Raw genomic sequence first — 17,079 nt, forward strand, 5'->3', positions numbered from 1 at the left:
TATCCGAAATAATGACATATCCGAGTTTAGAAAATCTAAGATAACAGCAAAAGTTACTGACGTTGGTGAATACGGGCCTAAAACACTTCTCGTACGTGGTCTCGTTTTACTGGACAGTAACACGACCGATGTTGGATAATTCTTTTCGTGCAATGTAAACACTTGAAATAGACACACACCAGCAAAATCTGATGTTAGTTTTGCGATACAGTAAAACCTCATTAATTCAAAGTCTTTGTAATACAGAAATCGGACTTCCAATTATGTGATTTCGAATTAACAGCCATCTTGTAATTCAGAAATGCCAACCCTCACCAGTTTTTGCGGATTCTGCTTTTCCGCGTACTGCCTGCTATGTGATATTGTGGCTTTCCTTAAAACGCTGAATACAAAAGAATTACGATTTCACTTTATTTTCAACTGTGAAACACACCGAAGTGAGTGAAAGTGCGGAAAGCTACCCCTGCAAGTTCCGGAAGACGTGTTCTATCGTGACGCGGAGAAATTTTGAATTTAAATTACTCTGTAAAATACGGTACTATTTAAAAAAAATGTAAAGTCAGTTTAGAATTAAAAGTCTGAATTGTTTTCTGTTTAAATAGACATATGGGGACAGTTTTCTTCCATCTACTGTTGCACAAAGCATAACTGTACACTCAGCATCGAAAACTAGGTGAACCAGGAGCGTGTTGGCAACCTTGACGCAAATGAAACCTGCACCCCAATTTCGTACCTCGAATTTAAAAAAATATGCGGGGATTATTCTCGTAAATACGGTAATGTACCGGAAGGTACACCTGCCCCCTTCATTTAAATGAAGCGCCTTGGAGAATGCCATCTAAAATCTAAAACTCGCAACAACTAATACAAGAAGTTTGGACATTTCCCTACAGATATCTCTGCTATAAACTTATGTTATGCCCTCTGGTGTGAAGATTGACTATTAAAATTGTAAAGTAATTTTGTATTCTAAGGTTTCCTAAACTGAATTGATTATTCTTTGTTTTTGGTATGTTAAAGTTTACAACACTTCTACCTCTTCCTGCCAACTTAAGATGTTGGCCAGTAGAAAATTTTGTATATTTATTTTTCATACAATCAACATTGTGTGGTATTTATGTAATTACCCACTAAGAATTGGGCGGGTGTCAAGCCTTAGCCCAGAGTTTTCTGGAACTTTCCTCTCGGGTATAAAAGCTGGCACATTTTCGGACCAGGCTGTCTCATTGATCGTTCCAGTCTACGAAGTGTGTGTTTATAAAGGAGGTGGGGGCGCCTTGTTCATCTTCGAGAAGTCTACCAGCTCAAGGTAATAGCAGTCCTGGTTTAACTAAATGATAGTCTTTGAAAGCTAGCTCGAGGGGAAGGTTTCCAATCTTTAACAATGTAACTAATTTTCTAAAATGTAAATTCCAAAATTCAAATGTAAATTCCAAACAAGCCAAAGGAACTTATCCAAAATCAGGGAATAGAGAGTGGTCTACCCTGTCGTGTTCCCTATCAACTTGATTTTGAGGTGACTATGATTTTGTAACCTTTTTCAGTTTGTAATCTTTGTAACTTAAATATTCTCTCCATCTAGTCACCTCAGTGTTATAGGCTTAGCCCCAGTAACTTTGGGCTATAAGCCCAAAAAGGGTTTTAAGCTTTTCATTTCAATTTTCAAGGAGCGCAAGTGTCTGCCTCCTCACCATTTTAATTTTTTGGCCAGTAACTTAACCTGTTGTTTTTCACAAAGGCTTGGTAGAACGGGTACTCGATACCCCTGGTTAACTCTATTTCATTCCTTTGATGTAAAGATGTTAGACTCTTGAGCATATAAGACAGAAAATACTGCTTGAATTTGTAAAATGTAGGTTGTGCCTTTGATAGGCCTGGACATTTCTGGAAATACAGTAGAAGTCTGCTATAGCGAGTACGCATATAACGTCTAACCGGCACCACCCTCTAGGACCCCGGTAACATCCTAGCGGTGATGAGGTTAATAACCTTACCCACCAGCTGAGGAAAAAAAAGGAAGAGAGAGAAAGAGAGATAGAGAGAGACTGGTGTGAAGGTTGCTATTGTGTCCGCCCCAAATGGGTAGATTAAGCGAACACAAGAGAGAACAAGGGGGAAAGTGAAACAACAAGTCACAGTACATCAAAAAAATTCAAGGATAAAAACAACCCCAGCAAACAACATGATACTAAAATTACCCAAAAGGAAGAAAATAGAGACACTACCCAAAACGTGGAGGAAAAGCGGCTTAAGGCCCGTGGACACCCAAACAAAGAAATAGTTGCAGCGCTGCACCAAATGTGGTAAATGAAAACCAACTTTTAAGTGATATGAAAGAAAACTTTAATAGACATTTAAATGAGAGGTAACAATTCAAAAAGATAATATCTGGAGTGGGCCTAGGTTCATCATCAAAAGGAAATTAAAGTCAGATAATAACTTGAACCAGGTTGTTTAAAAGAATGTAAATACTCGATTAACAGTAATTGGATTAACTTGCAAGAAATTAATATGATTAGTAAATAAATAGCCAACAAGGCAGCTTTAAATAAGAAAATGTAGACTTCATTTAACAAATAATAAAGGAACTAATCCTTAAATATCAACAAGGAAAAAAACAACAGTGACCTCCATACCTCAAACAAGATAATTAAAATATTGATTTAAATGTGATCGATCACGCGTTTAAGAGAAAAACAAATACCATGCTTAGTAAACAATCCGTAGTTCCATGACCTTTAGGCCGGTTGCCTTTTAACTTTACCACAATTCGTTCCAATTTCTACCAAGCGCAATTTCCAAGGGCACACGAAAATAAAGGTAGAAGTTACACATTTCGCCCAGACAAGGAACGAGACGAAACGACAAAGAGGTTGGCTGAAATAAATCACATTATATGAAAGAAATGCCAACGATACCGGGCAACAAAAATATTTCCATCCAAGAAGCACACACGAACCAACAACAATCCCCGTTAAAAACAAAAGCCCACAACAATTACCCAAACACACGTTGCCATAGTAACGGACAAGCAAAGCACCGTCTACAAATGAGAAGTAAACCCAACGGTTTTAAATTAAAAATAAAACAGAGATCCCAGAAACAAAGCAAAAAAAAGTAAGGAGAAATAAATCCCAAAAGGCAAGGAACCCGAAGGAAAGCTAACCCCGCTACCTTGGAAACAGCGCCTTGGTTCACACCTTATGGTACAATAAAGTGCAAAAAAAACTTTTACTTAATTTTAAGATAAACATACTAATTTCTTTCACCGTGCGAACTGCATTTTAAAATGATTAATTGCCGAAACCGTTTCCTATGGTTCACAGACGCACACGATATCCAGCACAAATTTCGAAGAGGAAGTCCTAATCCAAATATTATTATTATTATTATTATTATTATTATTATTATTATTATTATTATTATTATTATTATTATTATTATTATTATTATTATTACAGTTATCTTGAAGTACGCCGAAACACATAAATCTTCTTGCTTCTCCAGAATTACTTTAATCTAAAACAGTTACATACCTTTGAGTCCAGAAAAATTGAGAAGTTCAAACCTGGCCATTGTTATTGAAGACCGGCAACCACGAGGCCGTGAACTAAAGTTGTTCACCAAGGATCCTGGAGAATTATCGTAGCAAATCATAATCCAATGAAACAGTAGGAGGCCAGCAACTAATGGAATAAGGGATAATCCCTCTTAAGTTGGATTTCACGGGGGTTTCAGCACAACCACCCGCCGCATAGCGGAACACACATTCACGTCCATCCATGGCGGGTACAGGACGCCGACTCACCGGGAAGTAGTCGTTAGCAGTCAACAGCAGACTCGCGTCACACCACTCGCGCACGCGCAGTAGGCGCAGACACAGAACTCATAACAGCCGCGCAGGGCATGCTGTCCTCAAAAAAGTATATTGGCAAAAGCCGATTGACACAGAATTTCCAAATGGCAACACACACGCCAGTTCGAAAAGGTTATGGGGGGAGTCTCAAACTACTTAATACTGTCTCAAACGAGAACCCCGTTATACTGACAACTTTTTTTCTGTCCCTTCAAAATTCCTATATTAAACTGTGTATTATCCTTCGGTTACAGCGAGAGCCCTATCACTGATGCATCCGTTATTACGAGCGATTAAGCGCACACGATTTTTTTTTTATCGATATTTATGCACCCCATAATCTATAAGTTTCATCTCCGTATTGATTATATTCACAAATATGAAGTTTTGAAGGTCCCGCCTAATCAATACATATATTTGTATATTATTGTTCTACAGTACCGGTTTCGACCTTGTGAAGGTCATCTTCAGCTGACAGTCATAACATACAATTAAAATATCACAATAAGAATGTCACATGATATGGGTGAAAACATAGTCATTACAATTGTTCTAGTTTAAATAATCGTCTACAATAACTGATATAATAATTAAAACTTAACATTACTATATGTACATGAATGATGTATGTAAAAATATGTTTTTCTTAAATTATAAAGGTGTCACATAGTATGGATTAAAACGTTATCAATTTGCAAATGTTTTTCGTCTTATCATCATCTACGTTAATCGGTATGAGAGTTAAAACTTTGCAATACTATTATGTGCACAGGTGATATATGTTGAATGTACAATATTCTTGAATTGTGAAGTGTCCACTGTCCCACATTAAAACTTATGGCCAGATGAATAAAACATTTTGAAGTACAGATTAATTCTTGCGGCATGTTGTATATGCGACTATGTTATGATATATGATCAGCCGTGTTCGTCTATTGGTGGTATAATAGTATGAGTTTCTTGAAATATATGAACACTTATGTTGAAATCAGGTAGTTGTCCGGTGTTTAGTGCGGCACTTCATCGATATACACACAAAGCTTATAGTTTATGCTAAGACTGAATTGACCATAAAATACGGTGTATAAATGTAGATGAGTTGTTGTTTTAGCGACGTGTTTCCCTTAGTTTTTATGTTATTTGATTTTGTCGAATGTCAATATGTATTATAATACTTGATTTCAACATATCTTGTGTTTTTTGGTTAGCGTGAAAGCTTCTTTCTTCACTTTGTGTTCAAGCTCGACGTGTTGCTGAATAGCACACATCAAGTGTCAACATCTACAATACAAAATACGTCTGACGCTGAGTGAATGTACCATAGCAGTTTTATAGACAGCAAGAATATTTTCCTGGTGGATCGCCGTATTGTAGAGATACTTGGAATAGGTTTGCCAGCAAATTTTCAATGGGTTCTCTTCGGTATTATGATGCCAATTTTAAGTAAATGGTCATTAAACCCACGGAATAAAGAATAATTGTACAGCCGCAAAAAATGCGGTATAACGAAAGCCAATGTTCGAAATCTAAAAATAGTCTAAAAATGCGTACTGTACAACAAAGGCATTCATACGATTTTACAAAGCACTTTTTGAACCTCATTAAAAATTTTTGTAGGAAAAAGTGGGGTTCGTCATGGATTTGGAGAAGTACGGTACTGTACTTTTTCAGAATGAAATTAAACATACACTTTCACGTAGCATCGGATTTCGAAAAATAACAAATAAGTAAGCCGTAGTGTGGATATCATCCGCGGAAACGCACGGTTTGAACAAACTGATCGCCATTTCATACCGATTTTAATGTGTATGGGGGGGTTTTCCGACTTTCATACAAAAATCGGATATAACGACAATCCACTATAGCAAGTAAATTTTCCGCTGTTGTGAATTCTCGCTATAACAGACTTCTACTGTAAGTTCCTAAGTGTAAGTTTTATAGAGCAAAGACACTCTTTCTGCTAATGTAAAGGTTGAATGGTGCCTTTGGAAGGCTGTAATGTTATGAGGTTCGGAGAGTGGTCTCGTAGATAAATTTGTAGAGCAAAGATGGGAGATCCATCCCCTTGATTATTGATTGAATGGAGCAGTAGTGTTCAAGTAACATTTGTAAATGTTCGGCCCCGTGGTGTAGGGGGCAACGCATCCGCCTGTCACCCGGCGGCCCCAAGTCCAATTCCCAGCCGGGTCAGAGGTTTTTAATTGTAAATGATTAATATCCCTGGCCGGGGGACTGGGTGTTTGTGTTGTCCTTAACGTTCCCTTCCTCACATTCAACACTTTACACTTCCGCAATTACATGCAGGTTCCTCTCATAAGGTGAAAGTAGTGGCAAAAGATCCGCAGAAGTCAACACCACGAACAAATATAATTTTTTTTTTTTTTTAAGTTTGTAAATTGGGAACTTAAAGCTCAGATTGTTAATTGTCAATTTATTGATTATTCTGATTTTTCCAACATTGTACCTAAGCTAACGAGCTAGTTCTGTACCTGAATTGTTGCTTTCCTAGCAAAGTGTAAAATTTAAAATCTGAAAAGTAAAAAAGATAGCAAAGACGGAAATATAGTTCTAATATTAAAGTTTTAAATTACCGGTAATCTTCTGATTGTCTGATATCGACCTATTCGTGCCCCTACCTTCTTTCGCCTCTGTGATCCATACAAACTCGGTAACATATAACATTAAAAATTAAGCGATTGTTTACTTCAGCCTTTATTTTTAATGCATTAGCAAGTGCTATCAGTCACGTTATTTACACATTTATTATGAAAGCTTGCAATTCTCTCTCATTTTGTATTTCCTTTTAGAGAATAGCAGTCAACGGGCATTACTAATCGACTCCGACATCACTTTCGAATGTCAAGGAGAGAACTCGCAAGTGTACATAGCGAGGAACGATACCATACCAAAGATGACCGATCGTATTTTGTGGCAAATGTTTCAGTTTTCTCATTCAAACAGCGTCACCTAACCTAATTTACAAATACTATATGTATCATGAAAACATATTCCAAGCGCCAGTAGAGAAATGATAACATTCTCACTATAAATGAATATTGAATTTTCATGACCGTATTGTAATCGAAACCGACTTTCAACCTATTAGTTCGTGTTACGTACACTTAGTACGTGTTGAAGAGATGTTAAGTACAGAACAAAAATGGCCAACCGGAACCAGTGCTGATCTGCAACTTGTATCATGTTACTTTTATATCTTGATTGAACAGTGTAACAGATACACAGAAGCACGATACTGGAAGGTAACTATTAGTCCCATCCTTAGTTTCTTCCCTACTGACATCTGGCTCCTGCCCACTATTAGTGGAAGGAACAAATGTTCCGCAAAGAGAATCGCTCAATATATTGGTAGTCTTCAGTAGTCTTGGAAAGGCTGAATTCATCATACTCATTGCATCCAAGTTCCACGATACAGTAGAACCTCGTTGCATCATTCCGAGAACTGTCGTTTTCCTGTGTTCATCAGTCAGTTTATTCGGTCCCAAAAATTTTTCATATAAACCAATGCTAGATATTCCTGCATCTATCACTCCTTGATTTATAGTTTTATCACATCGATTGTCAAAAAATGCTGTCCTCGGCCATAATTTTCCCGCATTGATTGATCGATCGTTTGTAAGAAAAATATGTGCAAAAGATTTTTTTAGTTTAATGCGAAAACTCAATACTCTGGCATAAAATAGCAGCAACCTGTTACGCGAGAATGTACGAGTTGCTGGTCTTGAGAAAACCGGGTGAGTTGGCCATGCAGTTAGGAGCGCGCAGCTGTGAGCTTGCATCCGGGATATAGTGGGTTCGAACCTCACTGTCGGCAGCCTGAAGATGGTTTTCCATGGTTTCCCATTTTCACACCAGGCAAATACTGGGGCTGTACCTTAATTAAGGCCACTGCCGCTTCCTTCCCACTCCTAGCCCTTTCCTATCCCATCGTCGCCATAAGACCTATATGTGTCAGTGCGACGTAAAGCAACTAGCAAAAAAAATCTTGAGCAAAGATCTTGCAAGCTGGAGTGCAGTGCTCAGTTTAAAATTGTCACAGCATGCGCCAGGTAACTTTAGTTAGTCACAGGGTGATTAATCACATCAGACCTTGTGGAATGTGTGGGATGCTAGAGCCCTGATGACTGCCATATTGTCCCCCCTGCCCAATTGTCTTGTTACAAAGTGGACTTAACCAAGCCAGACCGATAGTCTTTTCACTAGCATGGTCTTGTAACTAGTTCCTAAGTTGGCAGCCTAGCATAGCCCGCTGTGACATCGTCCGAGACGCGCCATGTTGAATTTCTAACCTCTGTAACGTCTGAGCCACGCCGTGTTGGATCTCCATTCTCTAACCTACCATCCATGAAGGATCTACAGAATCCTCACCAAACTGCAGGTTATGGCCGTTTATTTAATTGTATGCGATTGTAATAACAAATTCATAAGTCCAAGTTCAAGTTTTTCAGCCACTCTACAGCACTTTCTGAAAGGTGAAACAGGTCTTTGGGGCTTCCGGATTGGGCATGAAGAGGGCAGCGCAGGATGGTCCATGGTCTAATCCTCTTCACTGCATTCACACATTGGAGAATCTATCCAACCCCACTTATGGCATAAGAAATTGCAGCGTCCATGCCCACTTCTCAGTCTGTTGAGGCGACACCATAGTTTTCTTGGGAGGTCGAATCCCTTCATTTTCCGAGTTGGATTTACCTCATGAGCATTAGTTCCAGATATTGAATTTGACCACTCATCCCGCCAGCTCTGGTTTACATTAAAATTATCCCTCAAAAGTCGGCCGGCCAGTACATTTGCTGGTCTCCTAGATCAAAGTCGTTGTGGCGATGGGTAACAAAATTCCTGGTGAACTGATATGAGGGAAATGATCAGATCTTCTTTGCTTCTTTCAGCAGAGCTTGCTTTCTCCTCAGGTGGGGTGGTGGGATATGACTAAGTACGTGTAACCAGTGGTAAGGTGTGGGCTTTACAGTACCAGTTATGCAGCGCATGGTATCATTCGGCTTACTATCTACTTTATGCACGTGTGGACTCCCCAGCCATACCGGGGCACCATATTCTGCTGCAGAGTAGACAAGACTGATACCCGCTAATTGTAAGCAGTCAGCCGAGGCTCCCCAAGAACTGCCACAAAGCTTGTACAGAATGTTATTCCTTGTAGCAATTTTGTGAGAGATCCTGGTGAGATAATCTTTGTAGCTCAGAGTTCTGTCCAGGGTACTCCTAGATATTTCGGGAATGGGTTGTATTTTAGTTTTTCACCAAGGAATAGAACAGATGGCTTGTAGTTTGCGAGTCGGTTGCTGAGATGGAAACATGAAACCTTGGTCTTAGAGGCACTTGGGATCAATCACCAAGACTTGAAGAATTTTGCCATTTTGTCCAAGCCTGCTGAAAGAATGCCTTCTCCATCCTCAAAATTTCTGCTTTGAGCTACCAGTCCAATGTCGTCTGCAGAGATGAACTCAATAGCTGTGGTTGATGGTAAGTCATGGATGTAGAGGTTGAAGAGAACTGGGGCCAATACTGATCCCTGTGGCAGACCGTTGTTTAATTTTCTTTTGCGACTTTTAGAATCACCTAGGAATACTACAAACACTCTCTCACAGAGTTGGAAATTAGGTTTGCAGTTTCCAAGCAGTTTCCCGCACTTTAAGAATTAGTCCATGTCACCAGACAGTATCATATGCACTTGTCAGGTCAATAAAGACAGCTGTTGATTTTAACTTCTTTTGGAAGCCTGCCTCGATGTGAGTGGTAGGAGCCAAAACGTGATCAATATAGCTACGATTTCTTCTGAAACCAACTTGTTCTGGAGGGATTACAGCTTCAATGAGTGATGCTATCCTAGTAAAGATGACTTGTTCAAAGAGTTTATAAATGCAACTAAGAAGTGCTATTGGACGATAATTTTCAGGTCTCTGCTCAGACTTTCCAGGTTTAAGAAGGGTGACCTGCTTTGGCAGGTTGTTAGTCTGAAGGATATAAGTAAAAAGAGAAGTGATTCACTTTATGCTATGTGGGCCCATATTTTGAAGGAATTCATTGTAGATATTATCTGGGTCAGCAGCCTTACCAGTTTTCGGCATTTTGATAGCAGCTTCAACTTCCTGAATAGAGAATGGCCTAGACAGTTCCTCATTCTTCTCTGTTCCAGGTTTGAACTCGGTGAGCTTACATTTCACAGTTTTCACATGGCATTTATCTCTCTTGGTTCTGGTGACTTCAACCAATCTATTTGGAATGCATCTGGGCTCAAGTTAGTGCACTGCTTTTTAGAATAATGTTTCCCAGTAAGTTGATTTAAGAATCTCCAAGCTTTTCTGCTCGATTTTGCAAAGTCTGTGTCTTTCACTGTTGCTTCCCACTTTTCACTCCTATTCTTGTCTAATGACCATAGAAGCTGTAAACCTACTTCATGGCTGCCTGTTGTTTGATATTCTTCATACAGAGTCTCACTTTCTGGATTCCATCTGGGCACATATTTTCTGAAACCTCTCAGAATGTTTGATTTGGCAGTTGAAATGACTAAGCTGACGAAGTCATCATAGTTACTGGCAGTTGGTTCTAGATTTATATCAGACAGCTTCTGATCAAGATCTGTAGAGAATTTATCCCAGTTTACATGATTAAAATTCCACCTGGGTGAAGGTACTGAGGTCACCAGGGGTACCTTCGTACCTGCTTCCAACAGGACTGGTCAATGCTGGCTGTTTGGGAAACTCGACAATATTGTACGAGTAATACTGAGAGGTTGATCAAAACAATCCTTGGACACAAATGTTAGGTCGGGGTTGTAGTCTCTTCTCCAGCGAGCAGAATGGAAAGTGCCCTTGTCTTTTCCATCAAAAAGCAGGTGCAGATCGGATGTTTCAGCCCACTGAGTTAATGCCTCACCATCGTCATCAACTGTGTCATATCGCCTGTTAGTATGATGGCTGTTAAAATCTCCAGTGTAAATGCAGGGATGGCTGAAGGTTGGCAAAATGCTAGGAGACCATTTGATGCTAGGAGGCTTATACAAGTTAACAACTGTTAGGTTATTAACCTTTTACTGTAGAAAATATGAGATCCTTGACACTTGACTCAAGAACTTGAACTCCTGTAAGACTGGATTTGGCATAGGTGGCAATCCAATTCTGCTGATGGTGGATAGCGTCAACTAGGGTATAGCCCAATATTTGTCCTCTTCTGTCAAAGTCCTGTTTTCTAAGATATTCACACTTGGCACGACTTAAGTCTTCAATATTTAGTTGGAAAATACGGACTGAAGGTCCAATATCTATTATTGAGTGGTTCTGAAAAGAACTGTTATTTCCAAAAGTTTGAGACATTATGTCGTTGAATTGTATCACGTTATGTTGTTGCTTTTGCTCGCTTAGCTGCACCCAGGGAACACATGCAGGGCAATCAATAGGTAAAATCCTGTGGACGTGAGCAAGGGTCATCCCCTGTTATCGCTGTAATATCTACATATATCATTAATTTGCAATAAAGGAACTGACCTTCAAGGTTTTCAATTATTATGACGTGAAGAAAAGTAAAACAAACGGAGTAAACATCACGTTTTTAAAATTTTCATCACTTATATCATGGTTGCAATATTTTGATGCTGCTATGTATAGTACGAGCATATCCGGCTCCATGGCTAAATGGTTAGCGCGTGCTGGCCTTTGGTCCAGAGGGTCCCGATCAGGTCGGGATTTTGACTTTGCTTGATTAATTTCAACAGTTCAGTGTGTGTGCACGTGCAAGCTATTTTCAGCATTACAATGCATCGTAGGTAGGGCTGCATTTGGCAAAAGTTCAGAACACCTTACATTTTCCAGCGCTACGCATCCAGGCGCGATTGCACTGTCACTTGTTTCTCTCTCGCTCGCTTCTCGCGAAGGACTTGATCGTGCGGTGGACATAGCTGCCAACTGTTCATATGAAGAACTAGTCCTAGTGCAGCGGCGCTACTTTTATTTACGAATCTCATTAACGCAGCGGCGCTACTTTTATTTATGGATCTCGTGACAAAGCCATTGGTCTGGATGAAGTAAAGGGGGTCTGGGGGCGTAAGCCCCCAGGTTAGAAGCCGCGAAGCGGCCCTAGGCCTCTAATATCCCGCATGACAAAGCCATTGGTCTGGATAGGTTAGACCATTGGTCAGTGGCAAAGCCATTGGTCTGGATTGGTTAGACCATTGGTCAGTGACAAAGCCATTGGTCTGGATTGGTTAGACCATTGGTCAGTGACAAAGCCATTGGTCTGGAGTGGTTAGACCATTGGTCTGGATCAAGCAAAGGGGGTCTGGGGGCGTAAGCCCCCAGGTTAGAAGCCTCGAAGCGGCCCTAGGCCTCTAGTATCCCGCGTGACAAAGCCATTGGTCTGGATTGGTTAGACCGTTGGTCAGTCACAAAGCCATTGGGCCTGGGGGCATCCAGGTTAGAAGCCTGCGTGACACCTCCATTGGTCTGGGCAGTTGTGTATTTCTTGTGCGCGGGTTGGTAACGGAATTCACTTACTTCATTACTAGGAGTGACGTCATATCCCGTAGCGTCTCACCCAATGGAAATGCTGGTACGTAGTTGGGCGATGGACTATGGCACGTGATAACTTCTATTAGGTTATAAAAGCAAAATTATTTCTGGGGGACGGCGGGTGGGTTCTTAACTGTCGCAGTGAACACATCGCTCCTCCACAAGGTATTCCAATTAAGATTTCCAACATATTACATCCTTATCATGCTATAAAAGTAATGTAAGTCTTACTGAATTTCTACCCTGCATTTTCATAGACGTGCAGGTCACCTAATATGCATCAACTCGAAAGACCTGCATCAGGCCCCTCTGGATGCTACATGCCATTATTGTTGATATGAAGTTTACATTATGAAAAATGTCCAAATACAGTACCCATATTTTATTATTTTGCTTTCCCCCTATTTTTTATGTTAACCCGCAACCATCGTCATTTTCCCCCTCCACCTTGAAAAACGATGCATCGAGGTTTTACTGCATTAGCACCAAGCTCGATAGCTGCAGTCGCTTAAGTGCGGCCAGTATCCTGTAATCGGGAGTTAGTGAGCTCGAGCCCCACTGTCGGCAACCCTGATGATGGTTTTCTGTGGTTTCCCATTTTCACACCAGGCAAATGCCGGGGCTGTACCTTAATTAAGGCCACGGCCATTTCCTTCCACTTCCTAGGCCTTTCCTATCCCATTGTCACCAAAGACCTATCTGTGTTGGTGCGACGTAAAACAAATAGCAAAAAATAAAAAAAATTACTGTATTAGCCTTTCAACACAGTCTGTCATCAAAACCAAGTCGTCAGCATAGGCCAGACTGCTTACTACATTTCCACCTAACTTAATCCCTCCCATCCACATTATGCCTTTTGGTGGATCCTCCATGTAAACTGTGAACAAAAAAGGTGAAAGTTGCAACTTTGAAAAAGGACAAAATTCGAAATCAGGTTCCCGTAAGTGTTGTGTAATGCTCATCTGCTATTCTTGCCTGCAACATGTTCAGCGGGAATCTACTTGATTCGTAGAGTAAGATAAAGATCTACCTGTCCAATATAAGCGAAAATAGTTCTTTACAACTAATTAAAGTTGTAACTCTACGTATATAACTAACATTTAAATCTATCTTGTAGACTACTACTACTACTACTTGATTCATAGAATAAAATAAAGATCTACCTGTCCATTGAAGTAGAAATAGTTCTTTCGAACTAGTTCAAGTTGTAACTCTACGTATAGAACTGACACTTAAATCTATTTTGTAGACTACTACTACTGCTACTACTACTACTACTACTACTACATTGAGGTCATGTTCAGGAATAATTTTGTTTTTTGTTATTTTCAATATTTTTCTATTCTAGGTTCCACTGTGGATTACAGAGATGGCTATGTGGGTTGCATCAGGGCTTTGCTGATTAATGGCCAGCAGGTGGATTTGGCAAGCTATGCTAGGAGAGGACTGTATGGTAAGGATCTTTACTTTTGTGCTGTATTTACTTTTTTCATGTTTGATATAAAATACAAGAATCTTGATAGAGAGACAAAAATATATTCAGCATTCAGTACTAGTATTCTCTTGGTTACATATATATATATATACTAATAAATGGAAGTCTACTGAATGTGTAGCGATCTATACGTAAAGGTATGAAAATGGATTCTAGAAACTTAAAACTTGGTACCAAAGAAGCTGATGATTGCCAGGCTGAGTGGCTCAGACGGTTGACACGCTGGCCTTCTGACCCGAACTTGGCAGGTTTGATCCTGGCTCAGTCCAGTGGTATTTGAAGGTGCTCAAATACGTCAGCCTCGTGTCGGTAGATTTATTTTTATTATTATTATTATTATTATTATTATTATTATTATTATTATTATTATTAAGAAGCTGATGCCCCCAGAATCCGTAGGAAAATAGAAAACTCCCAAACTTCCCCAAGGGAATTAGGCTGGGGAGTTTAAGTACCTACGCAAGTGTAAGCCTGTTTTCACCCAGTCTTTTTTTTTTTTTTTTTAATGTACATAAACAGTTCTCTTAAAGTCCAAATTAATTTTTAACATCGAACTCTGAGAAAGTGTTGAAGGAAATTTTCAAGATATTAACACGTTGACTACCAGCTCCTCAGTGGGTAATTTAAATCTCCAGCCCAGCATTTTAAAATCCCCTCATCTCTATAGTGCACTATTTTACATTAAATGTTACTGTACAAAAACTGGTCGCTGAGCCTTTCGAGAATCGGCCTAATTTTGTATAGCATATCAGGATTCCCCTAATAATGACTGCTGTTGCTAAAGTGCTAGAAAGACAATATGTTTTCGAACCGGGTTCGTGCCATGGTTTTCGAAAAAATCGGCGAGTCGAAAACAGTGTCCTCTGTCCAATACATTTTCAGATCAGGTTTTCGAATTATTCCGGTTACAAACATAAGTCCTAATAACATTTTCATCTCATTTACGTCGACCAGTTTCCACGTCGGAAAAATAGAATATTTTGTGAATGGACGCGGTGCTGCACTAATTCGTAACTTGTTCCCCCATAAAGGTTTGTCTGATGGCATACATATTCAAGTACAAAGTAAATCGACATTTACAAATAAATTGACGAAATACATAATTTTGTTGCTATTTTCGATGTCAACGTTTAATCCTACTCAGCCAGTGAACTTGATTGCAGGTGGGCCATAAGACAAATGTGTATCGGTTATTTGAATGTGCTGAATTTCACTTTGTCCAGAGTCTGATATATCATCATCAGAATTGCTTTTGCTATCACTGAAATCAGGGATGATTTCATCACCAGAATCATCGTTCAGTAGTATGTCTTCAATTTCAATAACAAAGTTTTTATTCTAATCCACCTGTTCAATACAAGTTGAGATTAGTCACTTGCAACCCATCATGTTATTGTGATACAATTACTCACTTCACTACACACCCTCACAAGAATATCACGACTGGCTTAGGTCCATGTTTGCTCAAAGAAAAAAGAAAGAAAGCATTGGAATGTACCCTCTGTTCAGGTAGTCAGGGCGAGGGACTGTTCATTTATATGCCATCTATGGTTTTCAACACGAGCTACGACTTTGTACGAATTTAGCGCTAAATTTGAAAAAAAAAAGTTTACAGCGTGTGACCTTAAACGCCTTAACTTGGATATGGTCCCACACCTAAACTGCTCCTAAACGCCTTAAGGCGTCTACGGGAGTGAATGTGTTAACTCATTGAGGACCATAGATGGCAAGACGTTCAAGCTTCCTCCTGTGCTGCAGGTCGTGGATGGCATAAGACGTTTAAGGTTTTGGGCAGAGAAACGATATTTACATTCAACATCTATGCATTCTTACATTTTAGTCAGTGTTGCTGTTTGTAACAGGAAGTTGGTTGACCTTGTTTCCTGAATGAGATCGCTCTTGCACTTATCTCGTCTGTTTTAGTGTGAAAATCTCGTCACTTCCTACTGTGTCAAGTATGTACTTTAGATTCCAATGCAGTGTGTGTGTCGTTCTCACAGAGTGTAATATAATTCGTATCCAAGACTTATTGATGTAAGTTTCGTACAGAAGAAAAACTGTTACATAATGTTCACAGTGATGATTCTGGTGACTAGCTTATTCCTGAAATAGACTTGGATAGTGAAAGTGATGAGGAAATTCCGATTTACAAATCCTATAGCCTATAGAGGAAAGTGAACTGCATGAAACATAACTATCATTCTAGTTATTGTCCATCTGTTCCACCATAAGGTATAAACTTTCACATAGAAAATGAGCAGGAAATTATGAGTTACTCAAGTTATTTTCATGATTGACGAATTTTATTAGTATATGTCTAAGTCAAGTGCGGTGTCCCAGCCTTTCACAAAGAATTCGATCCTGCAATCCTGGAAACATTGATGTCTCAGAGTTGAAAAAGTTTTTAGGGTTGATGTTCATCACAGGAACAGTCCAAAAGCCTGATATAAAAATGTACTGGACCGAAGACTCTGTTTTTCAAACTCCAGTATTTTCTAAAATAATGTCCTGAACATGCTTCCTTCATATTCTTTCATTTCTTCATGTCACATATCACACCCTCAATATTTATTAGATGTAAGCACGAAGTATCATATTTCTAACATTTATAGTTCATGAGTAATGGTAATTTTTATTAAGTGCTGCCTGTTAAGAGGGCTGGGCATGAAAATGGCTGGTCCAGGCTTTCAAACGTTCTGCTGAGAAAGAGGTACTGAACGTTTTAAGGAGGATAAATGGAAGTTTGCCGAGGACCAATGGAAGTTGGTGGGTTTAACTTAAAGTTCTTAGAAGACATAAGTAGACATAACTATGAATAACAACCCTTAAGGGGTTGGAATTTGGGTTTAACTTCTAGAAGCGTAACCAGTAATTTAAGCACTGCTCCTATGCAGAGCGTCGGGTCATGTTTATTCCAGGCCCTGTCGTTCTGTATGTATGGTGATGCCAGACGGCACGTGGAGGTGAGGGGATGGGTTGTATATTTACATTATGTCTTGAACAGGTGGGAGGAATTACAGTATGTATTTATTTATCCCAGATGATATGAACTATGCTAAGTCCTACATGTATACATATTGACTCTGCTGAGGTATGTTCTAATGGAGCATGAGTCATGTCTTTTGGGGAAGGGGCTATGGTAACAAGGTTGAAGTTCTCTGGAAACTCATATAGTAGGCATTTTGACG

The 17,079-nt window shown here is 39.5% G+C and overlaps 1 protein-coding gene across 1 annotated transcript in view; it reads left to right on the forward strand.

Annotated features, from left to right (window-relative positions):
• Nrx-IV (neurexin-4) overlaps positions 1-17,079 on the forward strand; it is a 283,385-nt gene that overhangs the window by 215,259 nt on the left and 51,047 nt on the right. Inside the window, exon 19 of the mRNA XM_067142634.2 lies at positions 13,745-13,849. Coding sequence (XP_066998735.1) covers positions 13,745-13,849 — 105 coding nt within the window. The remainder of the gene's footprint in view (positions 1-13,744; positions 13,850-17,079) is intronic.

This window comes from Anabrus simplex, chromosome 3, assembly GCF_040414725.1.
Source record: "Anabrus simplex isolate iqAnaSimp1 chromosome 3, ASM4041472v1, whole genome shotgun sequence".
Classification (NCBI taxonomy): Eukaryota; Metazoa; Arthropoda; class Insecta; order Orthoptera; family Tettigoniidae; genus Anabrus; species Anabrus simplex.